The sequence below is a fragment of the Rana temporaria genome, chromosome 1 (genome assembly GCF_905171775.1).
Source record: "Rana temporaria chromosome 1, aRanTem1.1, whole genome shotgun sequence".
NCBI classification, from domain to species: Eukaryota; Metazoa; Chordata; class Amphibia; order Anura; family Ranidae; genus Rana; species Rana temporaria.
Window position 1 is genome coordinate 181,834,406 of NC_053489.1, and position 25,298 is coordinate 181,859,703.

At 49.3% G+C, this 25,298-nt stretch overlaps 1 protein-coding gene across 1 annotated transcript in view; it reads right to left on the minus strand.

Moving 5' to 3' along the window:
* Positions 1 to 3,032: 3,032 nt before the first annotated feature.
* ZCCHC8 (zinc finger CCHC-type containing 8) overlaps positions 3,033 to 25,298 on the minus strand; it is a 107,228-nt gene continuing 84,962 nt past the window's right edge. Inside the window, exon 14 of the mRNA XM_040347271.1 lies at positions 3,033 to 5,098. Coding sequence (XP_040203205.1) covers positions 4,416 to 5,098 — 683 coding nt within the window. The 3' untranslated portion in view covers positions 3,033 to 4,415. The remainder of the gene's footprint in view (positions 5,099 to 25,298) is intronic.

The following is a 25,298-nucleotide window of genomic DNA, read 5'->3' on the forward strand; positions in this document are numbered from 1 at the left end:
GCTAATGCCAAGCCTCCCAGTGGAGGCCCCCCTTATGGCAGACCAACCACACCATTAGCGGACCCACACACATCGCGCAGCCCCCAGTTCAGGATCTGGAACCCCGCCCAGTAAACAGCAGGCCCAGCAATGCATGGGAAGGAGGGAAGGGATGGGGGAGAGGAAAGGGAGGGCGAGAGACCTCCCTAAACGACCACCCCAGGAATGCCCATCTGTTCCATCCTGCCAGGACAGTCCTGTGGGGACCGCTGGATGCATTTCTAACAGACCCACCGCCGACCACTATGGAGTGGTTGTCAGCCATGACCCACCGTGACACAGATAGCATTATCCCGGTCATAAGTGAGCCCCAGAGCATATAGGCAGTGCTGTTCGGCTTTGCGGTGTTACATGTTTAACCATTTAACATGTCTGCCTAGTCCACTCCTGATAGACGGAACATAACCCTACTGTCAAGATTTGTAACTGTGTCCGTCCATGAACAAAAGAAAAGGTTTTTACTTAAAAAAAAAAACCTTCTGCCTTTACAACCACTTTATCATATTGCACTTTATGCATCAAGATAAATAAATAATAATAAAAAAAATACTCTAATACTGACCTGAGCCAAATCTCTGTCCAGCAATGTACACGAGTGCCTCGGCCACCCAGGACTCTCCCTCCTGATTGGCTAAGACAGCAGCATGAGCCAATCAGGAGAGAGGGGTCAGAGCAAAACCACAGCTCTGTTTAAATGGACAGACAGAGCTGCAACTTGGGTGGCCCCATAGCAAGCTGCTTGCTATAGGGCACTTGACAAGTGGGAGGGTCCAGGAGCACCAAAGAGTGACACAAGAGGAGAATCCAGGCTGCTCTGTGCAAAACTATTTTACAGAGCAGGAAAGTATAAAAAAATGCCGGGAGTGACACTGGCAGGGGTGCTTACAACTACCAGTTTTATGTAAAAATTTGATCAAAAGGGGGGGGGGGGGGGGAGGGGGGAGAAAAAAAAAAAATTGAATGCTGTAATGGCTTATGAAACTACTAGCTGGAGTTTGTCTTCAAACAAAGTGACAATTTGTATTTATTTAAAAAAAAAAAAGTGCCCCGTCCTGACAAACTCGAAGCAAACGCATAAGTGAGCAGCACCCGCATATGAAAACTGTGCTCAAACCACACATATGAGGTATCGTCACAATTGTTAGAGCAATAATTCTAGCCCTAGACCTCCTTTAACTCAAAGCATGCAACCTGTAGAATGTTTAACCATCGCTTATAAAGATTAAGGGTATAAGTTTGTTGCCAATACACGAGCGGCGGCAATTTTGAAGCAATTTACTCAGCGCAACATCTTTCACAGTATATATATATATATATATATATATATATATATATATATATATATATATATATATATATATATATATATATATATATATATATATATATATATATATATATATATATATATATATATATATAATAAAAAAAGGATTTTCCCCCAAAAAAAGTGTGCTTGTAAGACCGCTGCGCATATACGGTGTAACAATGTTTGCAATGACCCCCATTTTATTCTCTGGGGTGTTAAGAAAAAACAAATGTATAATGTTTGGGGGCTCAAATTGTCTAGCAAAAAAAAGTTGTTTTTAACTTGTAAACAAATCTCAGAAAGAGGCTCAGGCCTTAAGTGGTTAAAGTAGAAGATTTAAAACCGGGAATATTGTAGTCTGTTGCAGCTATCAAACCCCTTTTCTCATGAGGAAGCATAGTGACAACTTCAAAAATTTGCATATATATATATATATATATATATATATATATATGTGTGTGTGTGTGTGTGTGTGTGTGTGTGTGTGTGTGTGTGTGTGTGTGTGTGTGTGTGTGTGTGTGTGTGTGTGTGTGTGTGTGTGTGTGTGTGTGTGTGTGTGTGTGTGTGTGTGTGTGTGTGTGTGTGTGTGTGTATATATATACCACCTTCTTAAAAAAAAATGAACATTGACCTACAAAGAGGGAGTAGTAAATGTGGGCAAAACAAATTGGATGGCTCCTGTACCACATTGTGTAAACATTAACACATATGATGAAGGGGAATCGATGCTAAAACGATTAAGGAAATATCACTATATCGTGTGTGTGTGTGTGTTTTTTTATATATATATATAAAAAACACACACACACACACACACACACACACACACACACACACACACACACACACGATATAGTGATATTTCCTTAATCGTTTTAGCATCGATTCCCCTTCATCATATGTGTTAATGTTTACACAATGTGGTACAGGAGCCATCCAATTTGTTTTGCCCACATTTACTACTCCCTCTTTGTAGGTCAATGTTCATTTTTTTTTAAGAAGGTGGTTAATAAATTCCACCATTTGCCCTATTCACATTTGACATGTCCATGGTCCCTTTCCACAAGGAAAAGATAAATAAAAATGTATAAAATAATTGACAAACAATGAGGAAACAAGTTTTAAGAAGGCTCATTTATTACACCTCTGTACCCTGAGGGGAGTACAGTGGGTTAATGAGAAATGGTCTTAGAAAAACAAATGTAGAAGTGGCATTAAAACCCAAAAAATTAAAATCATGTATAAAAATATATTGAAGAGTGACAAACACTGAATTCAAGATATTCTTGCCAGTTTCCACCAACAGTAAAAAGATTTCTTAAAAACATTGAATATATGGCCCAGTTGAATAGCAATTGAACAAAAGAAAAGAAAAAAAAAATACACTACCTGAAAAAATCACCACTTGTTATAAAGACCAATGAGGAAAATTCTTATAATTTATCAAATAGTTGTAAACATTTTCTCCTAAATATCTTAACTTGCTTAGGCAATTATTTGGGGACAAACACTACAGAATTTCACATCAAAACCAAAAATACCATCAGTTTCAAGTTCCGTAAAGCCTGCCCAATATAGAATGGATTCAGGTCTTTGCATCAAATCCATAAAGAAGTCTTTAAAAAAAAAAAAAAAAAAAATATTACTGCCTTTATCAGACCATTAGAGTTATAGGGCAGGCAGGTTTTTTTTTTTTTTTAAACTGTCTAACCTTTAAAACCTGGAAAGCTTCACACAAGCATGTCAGAGTCCCCACATTTGCACAAAGCCATCTTTTCCTCAAGTACCACAAGCTCCACTCTTAAAAAGGGCACAATGATCTACGGCAGTTATGCCCTTATGCGCAGACTTTTAAAAGCAACAGCTCGCCTTAGGTATACTTAAATGCAACAATGTTGTATGAAGCCCTAAATTAACACTATGCTAGAAATCAATGGCAGTACACCATCAGCCAATAACAGCTGTCAAAGTTGGCCAATGACAGCTTAAAAGCAGTCTAACCATTCAATAGTAAGATGTTTGAAGAACTACAGTAACCCGTGACTGTGCTATAAGTTAGCTTCCAGGCAAGGTAAAAGGAGGCAAGCATGTTAAGACTGTAGCAGTTGTCCCAATACTGAACTCCTGTTGGAGCAACATTACTTTAGGCAGGAATTTACCACCCTTATGTTGAAAGCCTAGTTCAGCCAATATGCAGCGTGTATCGCTTTTTTTTCCCACTTGTGAGATGCAGTAATGCGATTCTTAGTGAAACAAGGAGCTAAAATCTGCTTACTTTTGTTGCTCACATTACTGTGGGAAAACCACTTCACAAGACATATACAGGGTTATCTGTACTGCATTTCTGGGCCTAAAAAAACATTTCCAATGACTTGACACATAACAGTTTATGGAATTTGAAGGCAATTTCCATCCTCAATAAAAAAATAGAAATTGGACCATTTTGCCCCTTTGTGCAGTCAAGCTCTGCAGTTTGGGTCATTTGCTCATCTGGCCCTTACAACTGGAAAAAAAAAAAAAGCCCATTAACAGATGAGCGAACAACATTTATAGATTTCATACAGCACTCAAACCATTTCGAGGAGGTTTCTGAAAAAATCAGGTCTATGCGATACCTAAACAGCAAGACAAACTCCAAAAATGTACACCTCAAACATTTGTCTTAATACTTGGATTTTTTTCACTATAAAAACGGAAAGGTAGCTGCTTTGCTGTTTGTACTATTACATAAAAAGATGGCCTCCTGCCTTATTTTCATAAGAAATGCTGAAAAACGGTTATTTGCATTATATTCAATCTATGCAAACAAAACCTACCAGCTCAATGCTCTTTAAGCGATACTGTATCATTCTCTTTTCTTGGACGCAAATCAAAACGTGTAACACAGCCAACTAATTGCGCCTGCCAACACTCATCTAGATCTTAAAAATGCACATGTATTTTCATATAAATCACTTTACGCAGGAAAGTATTTTCTCAGGCAGTTTGGTTGTGTAAAAAGCGATTTCAAATTTCTTAAATATTAAAAAAAAATTAAAAATATTATAAGTTCTAGTGTACAAGGTAATCATTCCTTTTTTTGCTGGTTTCGGGGGGAGTTTTTTAACACATCTCTGATCCGAAGGTAAGTGCCAGTAGCCTCTGACATGTTGTCATACTCAAATGGTGTTATTCCCTCAGCAAACTTACTCCTGTCTGGAACATTAGATTTAAAAGGAGATGGTGCACATGCTGCCTCCTCTTCTGCTTCTCCATCCTCTGTCACCTCAAGTCCTACAGCAGTTCCACTAGGCTTTGCAGGATTTTCTGCTACAGTGATGTCAGTGACTTTCTCATTTAACGATATATTATCTTTGGGAATAGAGTTATCAGGCGCATGTCCAGCTGCTTCAAGGAATGCATCAGGTGGTATATTTACATCCGATTCACTATTTGTGCTCTCTGCATTTTCAAGAGCAGCCCAAATTAAACGCTGCTGTTCTTCCAACTCCTCCAAAGTCAAGGTGTCTTCATCCATGCCATCATTTCCTTGTGCCTTAAGACTAGCTCTAGAATGAAGCGATGGAGAGCCCCTATTAGGAGTAGGAGGTGGTGTTCCTTTTGGAAGTGGAGGAGGAGTTGGTGTTGGTGGTGGTCGTGGAATGAAATTTTGAGGGGTTGAGGGTGGAGTTCCACGGGGCATTGGAGGTGGAGAGCAATATGGAGGGAGAGGTGGTTGGAAACTGAAACCTGCTGGCGAATAATCTGAATCTAAAATCAGAAGAGAAAAAAAAAAAAAAGCATTTAACGTCACTGTGCAGTGTTATATACACATATTTTGTTATAGTACATAAGTGGTTTTAAACCGATCTATGAAAATGTTTATTGTACTCCATTATTAAATACACGTGTAAGTGGTTAAGCTGTGTTTATCGCCCCCTCAAACACTCCTTTTGCTGCAGAGGCAGCGGCCAGGGGTGTACACATTGAGTCATACCTCCTGTTGCACTCGTCGGGTTCAAGGGACAGTCGTACTGCAGCAATTCAGACAAAAACACTAGGCTTCCTGCGAAAGGCTGAGCAGCACTTAACCCAGCTTAATTTTGTTTCGGTAGCAGACAGGAAGTCCCTATATCGCTGCTGCAACCTGTCGCTGTATACTGCAAGTAACCAATGCCACACAGTTTATACAGTACTGATAGAACTGCATTTCCTAGTAAAGGAAATGGTTAATTTGGGCCAAGATGGCCCAAAAAAATAAAATAAAAAAACACAAAACCTGAAGCTAGGCTTTAGACACTAAACTCAGGTGGAAAATATTTGTTCCAAAACGGAAGCGATGGGAAAAGTGAGGTTTAAAAGCAGAGGATAATGAGGCAGAAAACACAGGGAAACAATTGCATGAAAAATAGATTAAATTACAGGGCTATTAGGTAGTGGATGTGTATGAATTATACTTGGAAAATAAGGATGTCGTTTGGTGTCACTTTAATAACCAATCTTCTTACTGGGTTGCCAAACATGAACACCGATTTAGAAAATGTTAGGCCTCCTTCCGCTGTAGACAGAGGACAGCTTCAAAACCAAAGATACCATTAGACTACAGAAAAGTTGTCTAAAGTGGGTAGATTCTTGTACATGATTGAGAATACATTTTACATTTTAGTGACCAACTGGGAAATCTTTTCAGACTTGAGGAAAAAAAAAAATGGAATTCTGACTAACCTGCAAATTCCATGTTGAGTACAGGACACAAGTTAAATATTCAGAAACCCTGGGTTATAGGGCTGTTGCCTTCAGGTAATTGGGACACTGGCAGATCTTGAGGACACTCCTGGGCATCCCTTCTATAACCCCTACCCCAGTCCATGACTCTTAAGTTTTGTAGCAATAGATGCAGACAAGCAAAGTTCCTTTCATCTTAAATCATACAGTACAGGACAGACTGAAATCTGTATTTAAGCCAAAAGTACAATTTTTACAGCTCAACACTTCTTAGAAGAAAAAAGAAAGCCTAAATCTAAAAAATGAATGCAGCCATCACATCCATTTTCATCTGGTGATCCAGCCAGTGAGACGGTTTTCAAAAAACAAAGCTAAAGGAGGAAAATAACTGGCTTGATCACAAGGTGAAAAAAAAGGATTTTTGTACTTACCGTAAAATCCATTTCTCCGAGTTCATAGACGGACACAGCCTTCATTGACCTTAGGGTTACGATTCTTCCTACTAGGAGATTTAGGCAGAATTCTACTGCACTTAAGGTGTTAAAACTTTCCTTCATGCCGCTCCTCCCAGGGGGCGTGGCTCCCCCAGGCATAACCCACACCCTGCTCTAGCAGCCTCAGTTAGTAACAAGCAGTACAAACAAAGGAGGGGTGGGTGCTGTGTCCGTCTATGAACTCAGAGAAATGGATTTTACGGTGAGTACAAAAATCTTTTTCTCTTTCGTTCATAGACGGACACAGCCTTCATTGACCTTAGGGACGTCCCCAAGCAGTGTCAAAAAGTTCAAGGGGTGGGAAAAATAACAGCAAAAACAGGTTACACCCCAAACAAAAAAAAGAGTCACTCAACGGAGGAACTCCAACCTTAAACTGCCGCCTGAAACACCTGCGGCCGAAGGAGGCATAAGATGCACTCACATCCACCTTATAATACTTTGAAAAAGTGTGGACCGACGACCAGGTCGCAGCCTTACACACCTGTAACAGAGGCTTGGTGTCGGAAAGCCCAAGAGGCCCCGATCGCCCTGGTCGAATGCGCCGTGACCCGAAAAAGGGGCGCCCGCCCCTTCAGGGCATAGGCCTGAAGCACAACCTGTTGGATCCACCTGGAAATGGTGGCCGACTGGACTGCCAGGCCCTCACTGGGACCAGACACAAACAGCGAGTCCGACTTCCGGAACGGAGCTGTCGCCGACAAGTAAACTCGAAGGGCCCGAACCACATCCAGAGAATGTAAAACGGCCTCCTTCGGGTTCTTCGGCTGAGGACATAAGGATGGAAGAACAATGTCCTCGTTAATGTGAAAAGCCGAAACGACCTTCGGAAGAAAAGAGGGCTGCGGGCGCAGCACCGCCTTATCCTGATGGATAACCAAGTAGGGGGCCTTGCAGGACAAGGCCGCCAGTTCAGACACTCGTCTGATAGAGGTAATGGCTACCAGAAAAACCACCTCCCACGACGGAGTCAGCAAAGGGATCTCCCGAATGTTCTCAAAGGGAGCATGCTGAAGCGCCGAGAGGACCAAATTCAAGTCCCATGAAGGCAGTGGAGGGCGCACCGGAGGGGCCACATGGCGGACCCCCTGCACAAACGTGCGAATCAAGGAGTGCGCCGCCAAGGGACGCTGAAAGTAAACAGCCAGAGCAGAAAGCTGACTCGTGCTCAAAGCAAGAGTCTAGTCCACTCCCCGCTGCAGGAACAGCAGGATCCGGGACACCACGTAAGTACGGGGGTGCCAGTTCATCTCCCCACACACAGAGATGTAGGCCTTCCATGTATGAGGGAAAAAAAAAACCTACGTGAGGTAGACCTCCGTGCACGCAGCACGGTAGAGACCACCGAACCCAATAGGCCTTGGTCCTTAAGCCCCTGGCTCTCAACAGCCGCGCCGCTAAGGCGGTGGCTGTGAAACAGGGTGGAAGATCGGACCCTGTATCAGAAGGTCATTTTCCAGGGGAAGACGCTAGGGGGCATCTGCCACCAGACGCAGTAGGTCCGCGTACCAGCAGCGACGCGGCCAAACCGGAGCAATCAGAACTGATAGAATCCCCACAGCTTCCACTCAGCGCAGCAGGCAAGGAAGAAGCATCCGAGGAGGGAAGGTGTAAAGTAGGCGATAGTGACCAAGGAGTCACCAACGCGTCTGACACGTCCGCCTACGGGTCCTTAAACCTGGCCACGAACCGTGGCACCTACCGATAGAGACGGGACGCTAGAAGGTCCACGCCCAGAGTGCCCTGCTTTCGGCACAGAACCCCGAAAGACCTGCGGGTGGAGAGACCACTCTCCTTGGCCCCGTGCAGTGCGACTTAGGTAGTCGGCTAGCCAATTCCGTATTCCCGGAATGTACCCGGCCGATAGAGCCGGAGCGGACCCTTCGGCCCACCGAAGGATGTGCGCGACCCCCGTCGCTGCAACAGAACTCTGTGTGCCTCCCTGATGATCGACCTACGCCAAGGCCGTGGCATCAGCGGACAGGATCCTGACCTGTCGGCCCTGAAGATCCAGGGACCACCTGGCAAGGCAAGCTTGATTGCTCGGAGCTCCAGAACGTTGATCAGTAGGCAGGACTCCACCTGAGTCCAGTGCCCCTGGGCTGACTGGGTGCCCCAAGCGCCCCTCCCCAACCGGAGAGGCTGGCATCCGTCGTGACCACTGTCCAGTGGCCTGCAGAAAAATGACTTTCCGGCCCGAAGCACCGGAAACGCCAGCCACCACCCAGGGGAGACATGATCAGATGACTCAACTGAATCTGGTAATCCAGAGATGACGGAAGCTAGTCCCATCGTGACAGCAGTTCCCTCCGTAGTACCCTGGCGTGGAATTGGGCATACGGAACCGCCTCGAAAGAGGCTACCAACTGACCCAGAACCTTCCTGCAGAATCGCAGAGATGACCGCTTCTGGGTCGGCAACTGCTGCACAGCAGATAGAGTCTGAAGTATTTCCGTTAAGAGAAAAACACTGCCGCCCCGGGGGAATCCAGGACTAGTCCCAGGTATTCCAGTCCCTGAGACGGAATCAACCCTGATTTCAGGACAATCCAGAAACCAGCCGAACACTCGGAGAGCCTGACACGTGATAGATCTGAGTAAGGGGCCACTACTTACCTGTCCTGCGACTACCCGGCTGGAGGTATCCCAGACAGAACCAACATCCGCGAACGGTATGGCTGTCGGCCAGACACACTGTGACAAGGCCATAAAAGACCGGTCATATGTGTGCCCTAGAACCGAAGTTCCCCGGCCGCCCCTGGAGCAACGGGGCCTGTCGTGGACGTCCCAAAGCTGAGCTGAGGGCCGGCACACGCTCGAAGGCCGAACATGGGGGGACTACAAGGGTCGAGGACCCAGCCTGTCACCCAGTCGGCTGTTGATCGAAGAATCGCAGGATTCAAAAATGCAGGAACAAAATAATAAAAAGCGAGAAAAAAAAAAAATCGCAAGAAAAATCTCCAGAGTCCAGGAACTCCAGAGAGAGCCTGACCTCCTGTCGTTAGGCAGAAAACAAACTGAGGCTGCTAGAGCAGGGTGTGGGTTATGCCTGGGGGAGCCACGCCCCCTGGGAGGAGCGGCATGAAGGGAAGTTTTTAACACCTTAAGTGCTGTAGAATTCTGCCTAAATCTCCTAGTAGGAAGAAGCATAACCCTAAGGTCAATGAAGGCTGTGTCAGTCTATGAACGAAAGAAATAGGATTTTTGTACTTACTGTAAAATCCTTTTCTGTCGTCTATGGACGGACACAGCCTTGTTAAGTAGGGGTGACATATGGGATATGTTCGATCCAATACGAGAGGACTAGGCAGAACATAGATATTTAAATACATGTTACTTTAAACAGAGTTGAACAGCCCCACCAAGTGGGCGGTCCGTACAAACCTAAAAGAAGGGGGTGGGTGCTGTGTCCGTCCATGGACGGCAGAGAAGAGGATTTTACGGCGAGTACAAAAATCCAATTTTCTCTTTTCGTCCATGGACAGACACAGCCTTCTCAAGTCTTGACATATGGGACGTCCCCAAGCAGTGTAAAAAAAAAAAACAAAGGGTGGGAACAGCAATCAAAAACCAACTTCACCCCAAACAAGCAGAGCCGCTCAACGGAGGAGGTGCAACCTCAAACAGCCGCCTGCAAAACCTTGCGGCCGAAGAAAGCATCCGAAGATGCACTCACATCAACCTTGTAAAATTTAGAGAAAGTGTGAACGGACGACCAAGTTGCCACCTTACACACCTGTGACAGACGCCTGATGTCGGAAAGCCCAGGAGGCACAAATTGCCCTGGTCGAGTGCGCCGTGACAGGGAAGGGAGGCGTCCTCTCCTTAAGGGCGTATGCCTGAATGGCGGCCTGCCTGATCCAAGAAAATGGTGGCCGACGAGACCGCCAGGCCCTTCTGCGGACCAGACACCGCCACAAACAGTGAGACCGATCTCCGGTACGGAGCTGTAACAGACTGGTACACCCGCAGAGCACGTACCACGTCCAAAGCATGTAATGCAGCCTCTCTGGGATGTGACGTCAAGGACACAAGGAAGTACAATGTCCTCATTCAGGTGAAAAGCTGAAACTACCTTCGGAATAAAAGGCTGCCTGCATAGCACCGTCTTATCCTTATGGAGGACCAAGTACGGTGACTTGCAAGTCAAGGCCGCCAACTCAGAAACTTGACTGACAGGTGTAATGGCCACTAGAAAGTCCACTTTCTGAGATGGTGGTCGAGATGATGTTCTCAAAAGGAGGTTCCTGAAGAGCCGAGAACACCAGATTCAAATCCCATGGAGGAAGCAGTGGTCGAATTGGGGGATCACATGTCAAACCCCATGCATAAACATACCCACCAGTGAATGGGTCGCCAAGGGACGTTGAAACAAAACAGCCAAGGCTGAAATCTGTCCCTTAATGGTGCTTAAGGCAAGCTTCTGATCCACTCAGGGCTGTAAAAACTGCAGGACCTTGGAAACCGAATATGCCCGTGGACGCCACACTATCTCCTCACACAGAGATGTAGGCCTTCCACGTGCGATGGTAGATCTTCCGAGAAGATGACTTCCGTGCCCTCAGCATAGTGCGAATTACTGAATCAGACAGGCCTCGGCCCCATAGTACCTGGCTTTCAATGCTGTTAAAGCCAGCGACTAAAGCAGGATGAATTATAGGACCTTGAGACACAAGGTCCTCCCGCATTGGCAGCCGCCAGGGCGCATCCGCCACTAGGCGCACAAGGCTGGCATACCAGGGATGCCGGGGCCAATCCGGAGCGATCAGAATCACCGGGATCCCCTCGGCCCCACCCTGTGGAGCAGACGAGGAAGCAACTTCAGTGGGGAGAAGGCATAAATTAGCCGATACTGACCCCACAGGGCCACCAACGCGTCCGACGAGTCTGTCCAGGGATCTCTGGACCTGGCCACGAACCTCAACACCTTGCGATTGAGCCAGGAGATCCACGTCCGGCATGCCCCACCCCCGGCAAGGGAATTGAAACATTTCTGGATGCAACGACCATTCTCCTTGGTCAATCATCGGGCGACTCAGGTAGTCTGATTGCCAGTTTTCTACTCCCGGAATGCAAACGGCCGATAGAGCCGGCACGCTCCTTCCCGCCCACCGCAAGATTTGAGCGACCTCAGATGCCGCAGCCGAGCTCTGTGTTCCTCCCTGATGGTCGACATAAGCCACCGCTGTGGCGTTACAGACTGGAGCCCGATTGGACACTCTTGTAGCCTCTGCAACCACGAGGAGAGACACGGCCTGATCGCTCAAAGCTCTAGTACATTGATCGGCAGGACGGAATTCGTCCATTTGGACAGGATCTCCTTCTGCAAGACTCGTGTGGAATTGAGCATACGGTACTGCCTCGAAGGAGGCTACCATGAGGCTCAGGACTCATGCAAAAATGGAGAGACGACCATTTGCGGGACGTTAACTTCAACACTGACTTCTGAATGTTTAACACCCAGCCAAATTCCCGGAGGGTCTGACTGGCTAGAGACATGTCGTCCTCTAATTCTGAGCCAGAAGCCGCTTTAGAAGATCGTCCAAGTAGCCCACGATAGCAATGCCTCGCTGTCTCAGCAAAGCCAGAATCAGTCTGCTATAAAAAAAAAAAGGGGGAAGTGAAGGCGACGCTCAGCGTGTTCCAGACAACGTCACACGACGAAACCGGTCGAACACGCCATGAACGTCACATCGCTTCCAGGCATCAGACTATATTGTTAACATTATATGCCATACTGTTTGTCTACACGTGAGTGTACCAATTTTTTCATTTATTTTAATAAAGCATAAACACGATAATACACTATTTGGGGCTTCTTTTCTCTATGCATGGGTTATTGCTGGATTAACAACATCAGCACAGGGGGACGAGTAATGGCCAGAGGGCTACACAGTGGCCTATACTGTGAAGGCACCAGACCCTAAGAAGGGGAGAAAAAGTTGGTGAGTGCGGGCCGTATAAGAGCAGGGATTGCAGTGATCACGGAACATAAGAGCACAAAGCACTTCTAAAATCATTCAGCACTTGGCAATAAGGATTTGTCCATTTCTTACAAGGACATTATATTGCACAATTTTAAATTTAAAAAGGGAGAACAGGCACCTCAATGGAATAGAGATTTCAGGTTATGTCTGCACATTTTCTATATTTAGCAGTGTTTGCACAAGCACACTAGCACTGTGGTTTGTATAGCACTGTGGCATATTTATTATTTATATATTTATTTAAAAAATAGGATTTTTGTACTCACCGTAAAATCCATTTCTCTGAGTTCATGGACGGACACAGCAGCATTGACCTTAGGGTTATATATCCTTCACTTCAGGAGAGACTGTTAAAACACCTCTCAGTAGAGGTGCTGCGGTGGCTCATCGCAATTGGCACTGCGCTGACAAGCCATTCACCTCTGCAGCTAGGGGTTCGGATCCCGGTCTCGGCTACATGTGAATTTGAGTTTGGTGGTCTCAGCCCGGCTCCCGGTGGGTGTGCTATGCGAGGTAGGCCTGCGCTTAGTACGCCTACCCCCCTACCACAAAAAAAACACCACACTTACACGCACTCGAAATTGGGTTAACAAGCACGCACTTAGTCCTTCGCCTCTCTTTTTAGAGACCGCGTGGTCAAACGGGGCTGGTTGAGCGGGCTAGATCCTCTCACTAGTCCCTCTGCCCCGTTGGGCTTCAAAGCGGAGTAGGTAGGGCGGGCTGTGTGGGAGGACCCCCTCACACACCCGCCATTGCCACCCGGGTCATGGAGAAAGGTGGCAGATTGCCTCTGGGGGAGGCCTGCCTACTCCCAACTCCTGCAGTCCGGCTCCTCTCGAGTACACGCACAAAATACACTTTAAAAAAAAACACCTCAGTACAGCACCTCCCAGAGGGCGGGTTCCCGGGGTACATCCCTCTCTCTTGCATTATGCAGCCTCAGTTCGTAAACAAGCAGTACAAAGGAGGGGTGGGTGCTGTGTCCGTCCATGAACCCAGAGAAATGGATTTTACGGCGAGTACAAAAATCGTATTTTTTCTTCCGTTCATGGACGGACACAGCAGCATTGACCTTAGGGACGTCCCCAAGCAGTGTCAAAAAATTGAGGCGTGGGGAAAAAAAAAAAAAAACACAGCAAACCAAGCTTCACCCCAAACAAGCCAGAGTTCCTCAACGGAGGAACTTCAACTTTAAACTGCCGCCTGAAAAACCTTGCGGAAAAGGAGGCATCCGAAGATGCACTCACATCCACCTTGTAAAACTTTGAGGTGGTGTGGATTGACGACCAGGTCGCTGCCTTACACAGGCGTCTTTAAAACAGATGCCTGATGGCGGAAAGCCCAAGAGGCACCAATCGCCCTGGTCGAACGCGCCGTAACCTGAAAGGGAGGCGCCCACCCCTTGGAGCACGACCTGTCTGATCCACCTAGAAATGGTGGCCGATGAGACCGCCAGACCCTTCTTAGGTTTTTCAGGCCGAGGACATAAGGATGACAAAACAATGTCCTCATTAATGTGAAAGGCTGAAACAACCTTTGGAAGGAATGACGGCTGCGGCACCACCTTATCCTTATGGATGACCAAGTAAGGAGCCTTGCAGGACAAGGCCGCCAGTTCAGATACTCGTCTGACCGAGGTAATTGCCACCAGAAAAACCACCTTCTGGGACAGAGTCAACAAAGGAATCTTCAGAATGTCCTCAAACGGAGCTTCTTGAAGCACCGAAAGGACCAAATGCAAGTCCCATGGAGGCAGTGGAGGACATACAGGAGGGGCCACATGCCGAACCCCCTGCACAAACATACGCACCAGGGAGTGCGCCGCCAAGGGTCGCTGAAAGTAGAAAGCTAGAGCCAAAATCTGACTCTTAACCGTACGTACGTACGTACGTACCTTAAGGCGAGAGCCTGATCCACTCCACGCTGTAAGAACAGCAGAATCCGGGACATCATGTATGTACGAGGTCGCCATTTAATTTCTTCACACATAGCAATGTAGGCCTTCCACGTACGATGGTAAATATTTTGTGAAGTAGACTTCCGTGCTCGTAACATGGTAGAAACCACCAAGCCCGACAGGCCTCGATCCTTCAGCACCTGGCTCTCAACAGCCATGCCGTTAAAGCCAGCGAATGTAAAGGAGGGTACAAGATCAGACCCTGCGACAGAAGATCTTTTCTCAGGGGTAGACGCCAGGGGAGGTCCGCCACCAGACACAACAGGTCCGCGTACCAGGGTCGGCGCGGCCAATCCGGAGCGATCAGGATTGTTGGTATCCCCTCGGCTTCCACTCTGCGCAGCAGGCGAGGAAGAAGCTTCAGGAGGAGGGAAGGCGTAGATTAGGCGATAGTGACCCCATGGTGCCACCAACGCGTCCGCCCACAGATCCCTTGACCTGGCCACAAACCGTAACACCTTCCGATTGAAATGGGACGCCAGAAGGTCCACGTTTGGAATGCCCCATCTTTGGCATAGACTCTGGTCGCTACACCCGGAGGCGTTTCATTCTACTTGGTCTAGTGTTTGGCGACTTAGGTAGTCGGCTTGCCAGTTCAGCACCCCCGGAATGTACACGGCCGACAGAGCTGGAACGTACCTTTCGGGCCCACCGGAGGATGTGCGCGACTTGAGTTGCTGCAGCCGAGCTCCGCGGGCCCCCCTGATGATTGACGTACGCCACGGCCGGACTGAATCCCAACTGGTCATTCCTGCAGACCCAGAGACCACTTGGAGAGACAACTTGATCGCCTGGAGCTCCAGTACATTGATTGGTAGGCGGGACTCCTCCTGAGTCCAGCGCCCCTGGGCTGACTGGACACCCCAGACACCCCCCCAGCCGGAGAGGCTGGCATCCGTCGTGATCACTGTCCAATGACACGGCAGAAACGATTTTCTGGCCCAAAGTGCCGGAGATGTCAGCCACCACACTAGGGAGGACCTGACCAGGCGACTCTCCCGAATCTGGTAATCCAGAGACGAAGGGAGCTTGTCCCAACGTGACAATCTCTTTTTGCAATGCTTGAGTGTGAAATTGGGCATACGCCACTGCCTCGAAAGAGGCTACCATCAGACCCAGCACTCTCATGCAAAAACGAAGCGACACCCATTTCTGGGTCGTCAGCCGCTGCACCGCAGACTGCAATGTCTGTAGTTTTTCCGTTGGGAGGAAAACTCTCGCCTCTGAGGAGTCCAGGACTAACCCCAGGTATTCCAGCCGCTGAGACGGTACCAGAATTGACTTCTGGGTATTCAATAGCCAACCGAATTCTCGGAGGGTTTGACAGGTGATAGACACGTCCTCTAATTCTGAGCTTGAAGAAGGTCGTCCAGGTATCATACGATAGTGATCCTGTGCTGCCTCAGCAGGGCCAGAATTGGAGTGAGCACCTTGATGAAAACCCGTGGTGCCGAGGCCAGGCCGAACGGGAGCCAAATTGAAAGTGGTCCTCTCCGGTCGCAAAACGCAGAAATCTCTGGTGTTTTGCGCATATGCAGGTACGCGTCCTTGATATCCAAGGATGCTAGGAAATCCCCCTGATGGAGCACTGCTACTAATGAGCGAATGGACTCCATCCTAAATTTTTGCACTTTGACAAAACAATTGAAGGCCTTGAGGTCCATGATTGGACAAACCTTCCTTCTTCGGGAGTACAAACAGATTGGAGTAAAACCACTGAAACCGTTCCGTTGAGGGAACCAGCACAACCACCCCCCTGACCAGCAAATCCTGGACAGCTCCTGACAGATCCTTCCGGCGACCCGGAGGTTGGAGGGAAAAAAAAAAATCTGTTTGGTGGGCAAGAGAGAAACTATCTTGTACCCCGAGGAAACTACTTCACAAACCCAACGGTCGGACAGAAGAGTCCTCCACCGAGCCGTGAATTAGCGAAGCCGGGCCCCCACCCGACATGCGGGCAGGGGCAGACCTTCATGCAGAAGCAGGCTTGTTGGGCTTGCAGTACCAGGGGCGTTTTTGCCCTTCAGCGGGTGTTTTAGCTCCCTGAATACGTTTTCCTGCCGCACTTAAACGCTTGGGGGCAGTAAAAGAGGGTCCTTGCTTACGGCAAGGCTACTTTCCCTTCCCAGATTGTGGGAGCAGGGTGCTCTTACCGCCTGTGGCATCCTTTATGTCATCCAGGGAAAAGCACCCCAAAAAGCCGTTCACCCTTAAACCTTAAAGGGTAAATCCACCAAGGCCTTTTTAGAAGATTGGTCCGCAGACCAACACTTCAGCCACACAAGGCGGCGTAGTACCACCGCAGAGGCCCTGGAGAGCAAGGGGAGCGTATCCAGGGCCGACTCACAGACAAACTTTAGACCCTGTACCAACTGTTCGGCCAGGTCCACACAGAGCTCAGAAGCATTCTGCGCCTCCAGCTCCTGCAACAAGGACTTTGCCCGTTCGATAAGTGTCTGCGACACCAGAGCCCTGGCCAAAACAGGTCTCACCGCCAAACCCCACTACTGTGAACATGGAGCGGGCCACAGCCTCTGCGCCATCTGCGGGATCCTTAAAGGCGGGAGACCCCTCCACAGGCAACGTGGTAGCCTTGTTCAGCCTGGACACAAGGGGGTCCACTGACGGAGGAGAGACCCACTTTTTTTTTTAAAAAGTCCTCCTCAAAAGGAGGAACGGACCGCAAAGTATTTTGGAACAGCAAAAACTTTCTGCGGCCGATCCCATTCCTTGTACAACATTTTTTCCAGATATGGAACACAAGGAAAGACTTTTGCGGTGCGGGGTGGCTTGCGGAACCCAAAAGGGACCGGCACATCCGATGCCTCCACCAAATCCTCAAGTTTCTCAGTATCCCGCACCGCAGTGATAAGAGCTCCAACAAATTCCTTATCATGCACTGACCCTGAAGCAGAGTTAGAGTCATCCTCACTGTCCGTGTGGACTAAGCCTGCATCATCTGACTTAACGGAACCAGGGCCAGATGCAATAGCAGGGCCTGATTCTGTGTCAGAGACATCCCCAGAAGCAGGTGCAGGGAGGGGGCGCTTTTTACCCCCCTTCTGTCCACTTGCCGCTTCAATCCTGGCAACAAACGCCTCAAGGACTGGTCGCAGGAACAGGGGCACCAAGGGTTAACTCTGACATGGTTGGGGTAGAAGCCTCCGGTTCAGACTCCATGCTGACCCACCTATATATGCCGCCCTAGTACTGCAAGGCAGGACCCACAGGCCACACTCCCGGCCGCAACAGAGAGCAGGGGACCCCCCAGGAGACTCACCACCCCGACCAGAGTGCAGTGCTGCTGAAGAGCTGAGAGCGCTGTCCGTGCTGTGCCGTCCCTCAGGAAGTATTCTGCGTTATTTCAGGCACTAGAGGCCAAAAACTTTTCCAAGATGGCCGCCGACATGCAGAAAAACAGCATGTGGGCTACAAGAAAATGGCCACCGATGCATAGAACAGCGACCCCGGTAAAATGGCGGCCATACACATGTTTTAAAAGCCCAGTAACACACAGCAGAACACAGTCCAGCACACAGGGAGAAAAAACGGCTGCGGCCACAGCACCACCTCATCCTTACGGATGACCAAGCAGGGAGCCTTGCAAGACAAGGCCGCCAGAACGGACAGACACCCGCCTGATCGAGGTAATTGCTACCAGAAATAAAATCACCTTTTGTGACAATAAACAAAAAACCTCCCGAATGTCTTTAAAGGGAGCATCCCGAAGCACTGAAAAGGACTAAATTCAAGTCCCATGGGGGTAATGGAGGGCGCACCGAAGGGGCCACCTAACAGACCCCCTGACCCAACGCACGCACCCAGGAGTGCGATGCCAAGGGTCGCTGCAAGTAAAAACAGCCAGAGCAGAAATCTGGCTCCTAACTGTACGTAAGGCGAGAGCCTGAACCACTCCCTGCTGCAAAGACCGCAGAATCCTGTACACAACGCATGTACGAGAGTGCCAGTTCATCTCCCCACACACAGAGAAGTAGGCCGTCCATGTATGAGGAAAAAACCTACGTGAGGTAGACGTCTGTGCAGGCAGCACGGTAGAGACCACCGAGCCCAATAGGCCTCGGTCCTTAAGCCCCTGGCTCTCAACAGCCACGCCGCTAAGGCCGGTGGCTGTGAAACAGGGTGGAAGATCGGACCCTGTAACAGAAAATCAATTCCCAGGGGAAGACGCTAGGGGGCGTCTGCCAGCAGACGCACCTGGTCCGCGTACCAGAAGCGACGCGGCCAATCAGGACCGATAGAATCCCTACAGCTTCTACTCTGCGCAGCAGGCGAGGAAGAAGCTTCCGAGGAGGGAAGGTGTAAAGTAGGCGACAGCGACCCCAAGGAGCCACCAACGCGCCTGACGCGTCCGCCCACGGGTCCTTAAACCTGGCCACGAACCGTGGCACCTACCGATAGAGACGGGACGCTAGAAGGTCCACGTCCGGAGTGCCCCACTTTCGGCACAGACCCCGAAACACCTGCGGGTGGAGAGACCACTCTCCTTGGCCCAGTGCAGTGCGACTTAGGTAGTCGGCTAGCCAATTCCGTATTCCCGGGATGTACCCGGCCGATAGAGCCGGAACGGACCCTTCGGCCCACCGAAAGGATGCGCGCGACCCCCGTCGCTGCAACAGAACTCCGTGTGCCTCCCTGATGATCAACCTACGCCACGGACGTGGTGTTATCGGACAGGATCCTGACCGGTCGGCCCTGTAGATCCAGGGACCACCTGGTAAGGCAAAGCTTGATTGCTCGGAGCTCCAGAACGTTGATCAGTAGGCAGGACTCCACCTGAGTCCAGTGCCCCTGGGCTGACTGGGTGCCCCAAGCGCCCCTCCCCAACCGGAGAGGCTGGCATCCGTCGTGACCACTGTCCAGTGGCCTGCAGAAAAATGACTTTCCGGCCCGAAGCACCGGAAACGCCAGCCACCACCCAGGGGAGACATGATCAGATGACTCAACTGAATCTGGTAATCCAGAGATGACGGAAGCTAGTCCCATCGTGACAGCAGTTCCCTCCGTAGTACCCTGGCGTGGAATTGGGCATACGGAACCGCCTCGAAAGAGGCTACCAACTGACCCAGAACCTTCCTGCAGAATCGCAGAGATGACCGCTTCTGGGTCGGCAACTGCTGCACAGCAGATAGCAGAGTCTGAAGTTTTTCCGCTAGGAGAGAAACACTCCCGCCCCGGAGGAATCCAGGACCAGTCCCAGGTATCCCTGAGACGGAATCAACCCTGATTTCAGGACAATCCAGAAACCAGCCGAACACTCGGAGAGCCTGACACGTGATAGACACGGCTCCACCAATGCAGAGCTCGAAGAAGCTCGTGGGAGAATGTCGTCCAGACATCCCATGATAACAAACCCCCGCTGTCACAGCCGGGCCAGTATCGGTACGAGCACCTTGGTGAAAACCCGCCGAATGGGAAGGACACCATTGAAAATGGTCCCCCCCGACCGCAAAGCACAGAATCTCCGGTGGTTTGAGGATATGCAGGTACACGTTCATGACATCCAAGGATGCCAGAAAATTGACAAAACAAGGGATTTGAGGCCCAGGATCGACCGGGCCCCACCCTCCGTGGGGACACAAACGGAATGGAGTAAAACCCTGAGACCGTTCCAACGAGGGAACTGGCACAATCACTCCCCTGACCAGAAGATCCTGGACAGCCCCTGACGGAGTCAACCGGCGAACCGGAGGAGGCCAGAAGCCGGAGGGAAAAAACCTGTTTGGCAGACAAGAGAGAAACTCAATCTTGTACCCCAAGGAAAACACTTCGCAATGCGAAGCCAGTCTCCCACCCGAGACACGGGCGGGAGCAGACCTTCAGGCGGAAGCAGGTATGTCCGCAGACTTGTTAGGCATGCGGTATCCGGTGCGCTGCTACCCCGCAGCGGGGATTCAAGCACCATGTAGACCTACCCCCACCGCACAGGGCGAGCGAAAAAACGCTCAGAGCTAGGCAAGGAGGGTCCTTGCACAGGGTGAGGTCCCTAGCCCTTCCCAGACTGTGGGAACAGCATGCGCTTACCACCCATGGCATCCTCAATGATGCCAGTCAGGGAAGACCCAAAAGGACCGTTCACCCTTAACGGCCATCACCAAGGCCACCTTAGAGGTCCTTCTTCCAGCTCCTGCAGTAGGAGCTTCGCCCTTTTAGTCGGGGCCTGACCAGGGCCCCGGCCAGAGCCGGCCTCACCGCCGAACCCACCACCGTGAATAGGGAGCGGGCCACAGCCTCCACTCTCCTATCAGCGGGATCCTGAAATGCAGGAGCCCCTTCCACAGGCAACGTGGTGGCCATGCGCAGTCTGGACACAGGGGGATCCACTGGCGGAGGAGAGACCTACTTTTTTTTTTTTAAAGCCCCCCTCAAGGGGGGTAACGGGTTGCAAAGTTTTTTTGACAAACTTTTTGCGGTGCATCCCATTCCTTGTATAACATATTGTCCAAATAAAGAACACAAGGAAACCCTTCAGCGGTGCGTGGTAGTCTGCTGGTACTGACACGGAGGTGTCTCCGCCACATCCTCAATTTTTAGAGTCTCACGCACCGCAGAAACAAGAGCTCCAACAAATTCTTGCCAGCAACTGACTGCAGCAGAGTCATCCTCACTATCCATAAGGGTTAAAACCCGCAGCCTCCGACATAACAGAACCAGAAAAAAACAGCGATTCTGTGTCATCCCCAGAAGCAGGCTTCAGGGAGGGGGCGCTTTTTTACCCCCCCATCCGGGCACTAGCTGCTTCAAACCTGGCAAGAAACCCAGGACAGCCAACATAACAGATGTGGCAGGGGGAGGGGCGTTAAGGGTTAACTCAGGCATAGCTTGAGTCACCCACCCTGCAAGGCAGGACAAAAAAAAAAAACCCACTGGTCACCTCCTTGCTGCTATTGCAGAGCATGGGGGCCCCTGGTATTCACCACCCCACCCAGCTGCAGAGGGAGCTGAAAAACCTCAGGTGTGCTCTGATGTGCTGGCTGTGATGTGTCTTCACCTCATGGAAGATTCACAGCGTTTCACAGCACTAAAACTGGTAGAAGAGACCAGAGGCTGTGCTGAGTCATCTCAGGGAAGAATCACAGCGTTACCAAGGAGATTTCCAAGATGGCCACCATCTGAGGTAAAAATTACCTCATAGAACACAGCAGCACACCGCAGCACCCCCCAGAGTAACACAGTCCCCCCAACAACACACGGGCTCCGGTGGTAACAAAGAAAACCCAGGAGGCCCCCCTTCACAGCCACTACCCAGTCAGGGGAAGGAGGGAGAGGAAGGGGAGAGAGGAAAGCAGGGCGGACCCTCAGTCGACCTCCCCAGGGAAACCACCAGCCAGACCACTTACCCGAGTAAGGGGCCACTACTTACCCGTCCTGCGACTACCTGGCTGGAGGTATCCCAGACAGAACCAACGTCCGTAAACGGCATGGCTGTCGGCCAGACACGCTGTGACACAGCCATAGAGACCGGTCATATGTGTGCCCTAGAACCGAAGTTCCCCGGCCGCCCCTGGAGCAACGGGCCTGTCGTGGACGTCCCAAAGCTGAGCTGAGGGCCGGCACACGCTCGAAGGCCGAACATGGGGGGACTACAAGGGTCGAGGACCCAGCCTGTCACCCAGTCGGCTGTTGATAGAAGAATCGCAGGATTCAAAAATGCAGGAACAAAAATAAAAAAGCGAGAAAAAAAAAATCGCAAGAAATAAACTCCAGAGTCCAGGAACTCCAGAGAGAGCCTTGACCTCCTGTCGTTAGGCAGAAAACAAACAGGCTGCTAAAGCAGGGTGTGGGTTATGCCTGGGGGAGCCACGCCCCCTGGGAGGAGCGGCATGAAGGAAAGTTTTTAACACCTTAAGTGCTGTAGAATTCTGCCTAAATCTCCTGGTAGGAAGAAGCATAACCCTAAGGTCAATGAAGGCTGTGTCCGTCTATGAACGAAAGAGAAATAAGATTTTGTACTCACCGTAAAATATTTCTCAGAGTTCATGGACGGACACGGCCTTAATCTTGACAAAGTGGGTATTGGCTTTCCTTTAGGAGTGACTAGGCAGAAACTTATAGTAAATGTTAAACACATCATACACACCCTACAGCCCCGCCCAGGGGGCTGGCCCTCTGGGTATAACCCCCCTTCTCCGCATCTCGCAGATCAGTTCGTCAAAAAGCAGTACAAACATAGGAGGGGTGGGTGCTGTGAACTCAGAAAAAGATTTTACGGTGCACATAAAATCTTATTTTCTCTTTCGTTCATGGACAGACACAGCCTTAATCTTGACAAAGTGGGAAGTCCCAAAGCAGTGTCAAAAAGAGGGGTGGGAACAGCATAAAATTAAACTTTACCCCAAAACAAAGCAGAGCTCCTCAACTGGGGAGATGCAACTCTAAACAGCCGCCTGCAAAACTTTGCGGCCGAAAGAAGCATCCAAAGATGCACTCACATCAACCTTGTAGAATTCAGTGAAAGTGTGAACGGACGACCAAGTCGCCGCCTTACACACCTGGTAAACAGATGCTTGATGTCAGAAAGCCCAAGAGGCACCTATTGCCGCGGTCGAATGCGCCTTGAGAGGAAAGGGGGGCGCCCGACCCTTTATGGCGCAAGCCTGAATCACTATCTGTCGGATCCACCTTGAGATGGTGGCCGACGAGACCGCTAGGTCCTTCTTGGGACCAGCCACTGAAATAAACAGCTTAGTCTAACCTCCGGAACAGAGCAGCACTAGGGAGGAGGGAGGGGAGAAGGGAGGGATAGAGCCCTTTACTCACCTTTGCAGGGATGCTCCGCTCTGTCTTCCTGCCGAAGCAGGGGATTACTACTTGCCCTTCCTGAGGATTGTGCTGGAAGCATCCTAGACAGACCATCTCCCGCATGGTGACGGAAATGACTGTCGGCTGCTGCGACTCGGCCCTATAGACTGGTCATATGCATGCCCTGAAACGTATAGCTCACTGGCCACCCGTAGAGCGACAGGCCTGTTGTGGACGACCCAGTGCGTAGCTATGGTCGGCACACACACTCGATGGGTGTACATTGCCACTTTTTCCACTGTATGTTATTATTTTCAACATATATGTTATTTGTTTGTTTTTTCTAGAAAAGTTGTTAGATACACTTTGACTCCATACATACCTTGGCCCCTGAAGGGAAATCCGAAACGCGTAGGGTCCTGTTTTTTGTTTTGTGGACTCTTTCTTCAACTTACACTCCCATGTGTTGTTTTTAAATCATTGTGTTATATATGTATACCCTTTTTTTGATTATTAAAATAATTTTTGTATAAATCTGACTACCTTAACTACTGTTGCCTTAAAAGCCCCACCTTGGGGGATTCTCCATATTTTCTCGTCTACCAGGGGTGTTGGCAACCACTTGAGACCATATAATCAAAGATGTTCCATTCATACTCGATGGACTATAATAGTCTGGGATGCAGCCTGTTGCCCAGTAGGCAGTTGATCGAAGATCACAGGAAAAAAAACATTAAAAAATAAAACCTAATATCCAAAGTAAATTTAAACACAAAAATAAATAAAAAAGGACAGACAGAACTTTGTCAACACACCCAACTTCAAAATTGATCCAGTCTATCTGTTCAAGAGTGGGGAATGTATTATTGGAGTTAGGTCTATTTGTACCCAAAGGGGCATAGAGAGGAAAAAGCAAGTGCAGCAATACCAGTGCTTTTGTGCACAGTGAGCATTTGAAAGCATATTGCTTAAAAGCTTTTACATCATTCTGGGTCCTCATTATTCCTGTGTTTTTTCCAGGGCAGGCATATCAGCATCTGATGCTGGTAAGGATGTTGGACCTTGAGAAGGAGCCTGGCATTTGAGACTGATGCCTGTATTAAAAGCGGTCACCTGAGAAATTGTGACAAGAGCTGCAGAAGATTCTGCCTTGGTCAGGTAGTTTTTTTGGGGGGGTACAGTAATGCTTCAACAGGATGGTCACGTCTTGCCTTGTCCACATCACTGATCCTTATACAGGGTCCGGGCATTGTCTGTCACGATGGGCATACCCTGAAAGGGGTTTGAGTGACTGGGTTCCATAGAGATGGACCATGGCCCTGGAACTGTGTTGCACAGGGCCAAGGAGAGTGCCTTTGCAGGATTCCGTGTTAAAATCAACATTACAGACTGTCTTACCAGTGTGTGGTCGTGGGTACGGTTCAAGATTTGATTGAGGTTACACCGATCCACATGCACGTCCTACATAAGTTAAAGAATAAACTAAATTAGCCAAGTGTGATATCCCCATAGGGGAGAAGAGGCCCATCCACTTAAAAGGAGAAGTCCAGCCAATGCTCGTTTGGCTGGGCTTCTCCTACAGATCACAGGAGTGAAATTCAGAGAGCAGACTGAAGTCCAGTCTCTGTCAACATCATGGATTTCAGTCCAGGCACCGCATCATCCCGACAATGGGAGTCTGGATCTGCCAGGTGCCTGGGCTGACACCCGTCTCAGCAACCTGCCGAGAGCCTGTGACAGCCGCTCTCCACAGCTCAGCTCTCCAGTGAGCAAAGAGAAAGCAGAGCCAAGAGCTGCCGATTGAAAGTCAGCAGCCCTCTGCTCTGGGAGCTGTGAGAACTGAGCCATCAGCGATGTTCGATCGCTCGGTTCTCAATATAGAGGTGCCATGGGACGGATGCGGCAACCACCTAGGCAAGTACATGGCACGTTCACTCCTGCATCACAGGCGTTTCAAGCCATAAAAACCCTAAGAACTGATCATGAAGTCTGGATATGGCTGCAGAAAGTGCCTTCCTTGACAAAACAAAGCAGAGGATTGTGCCCCTT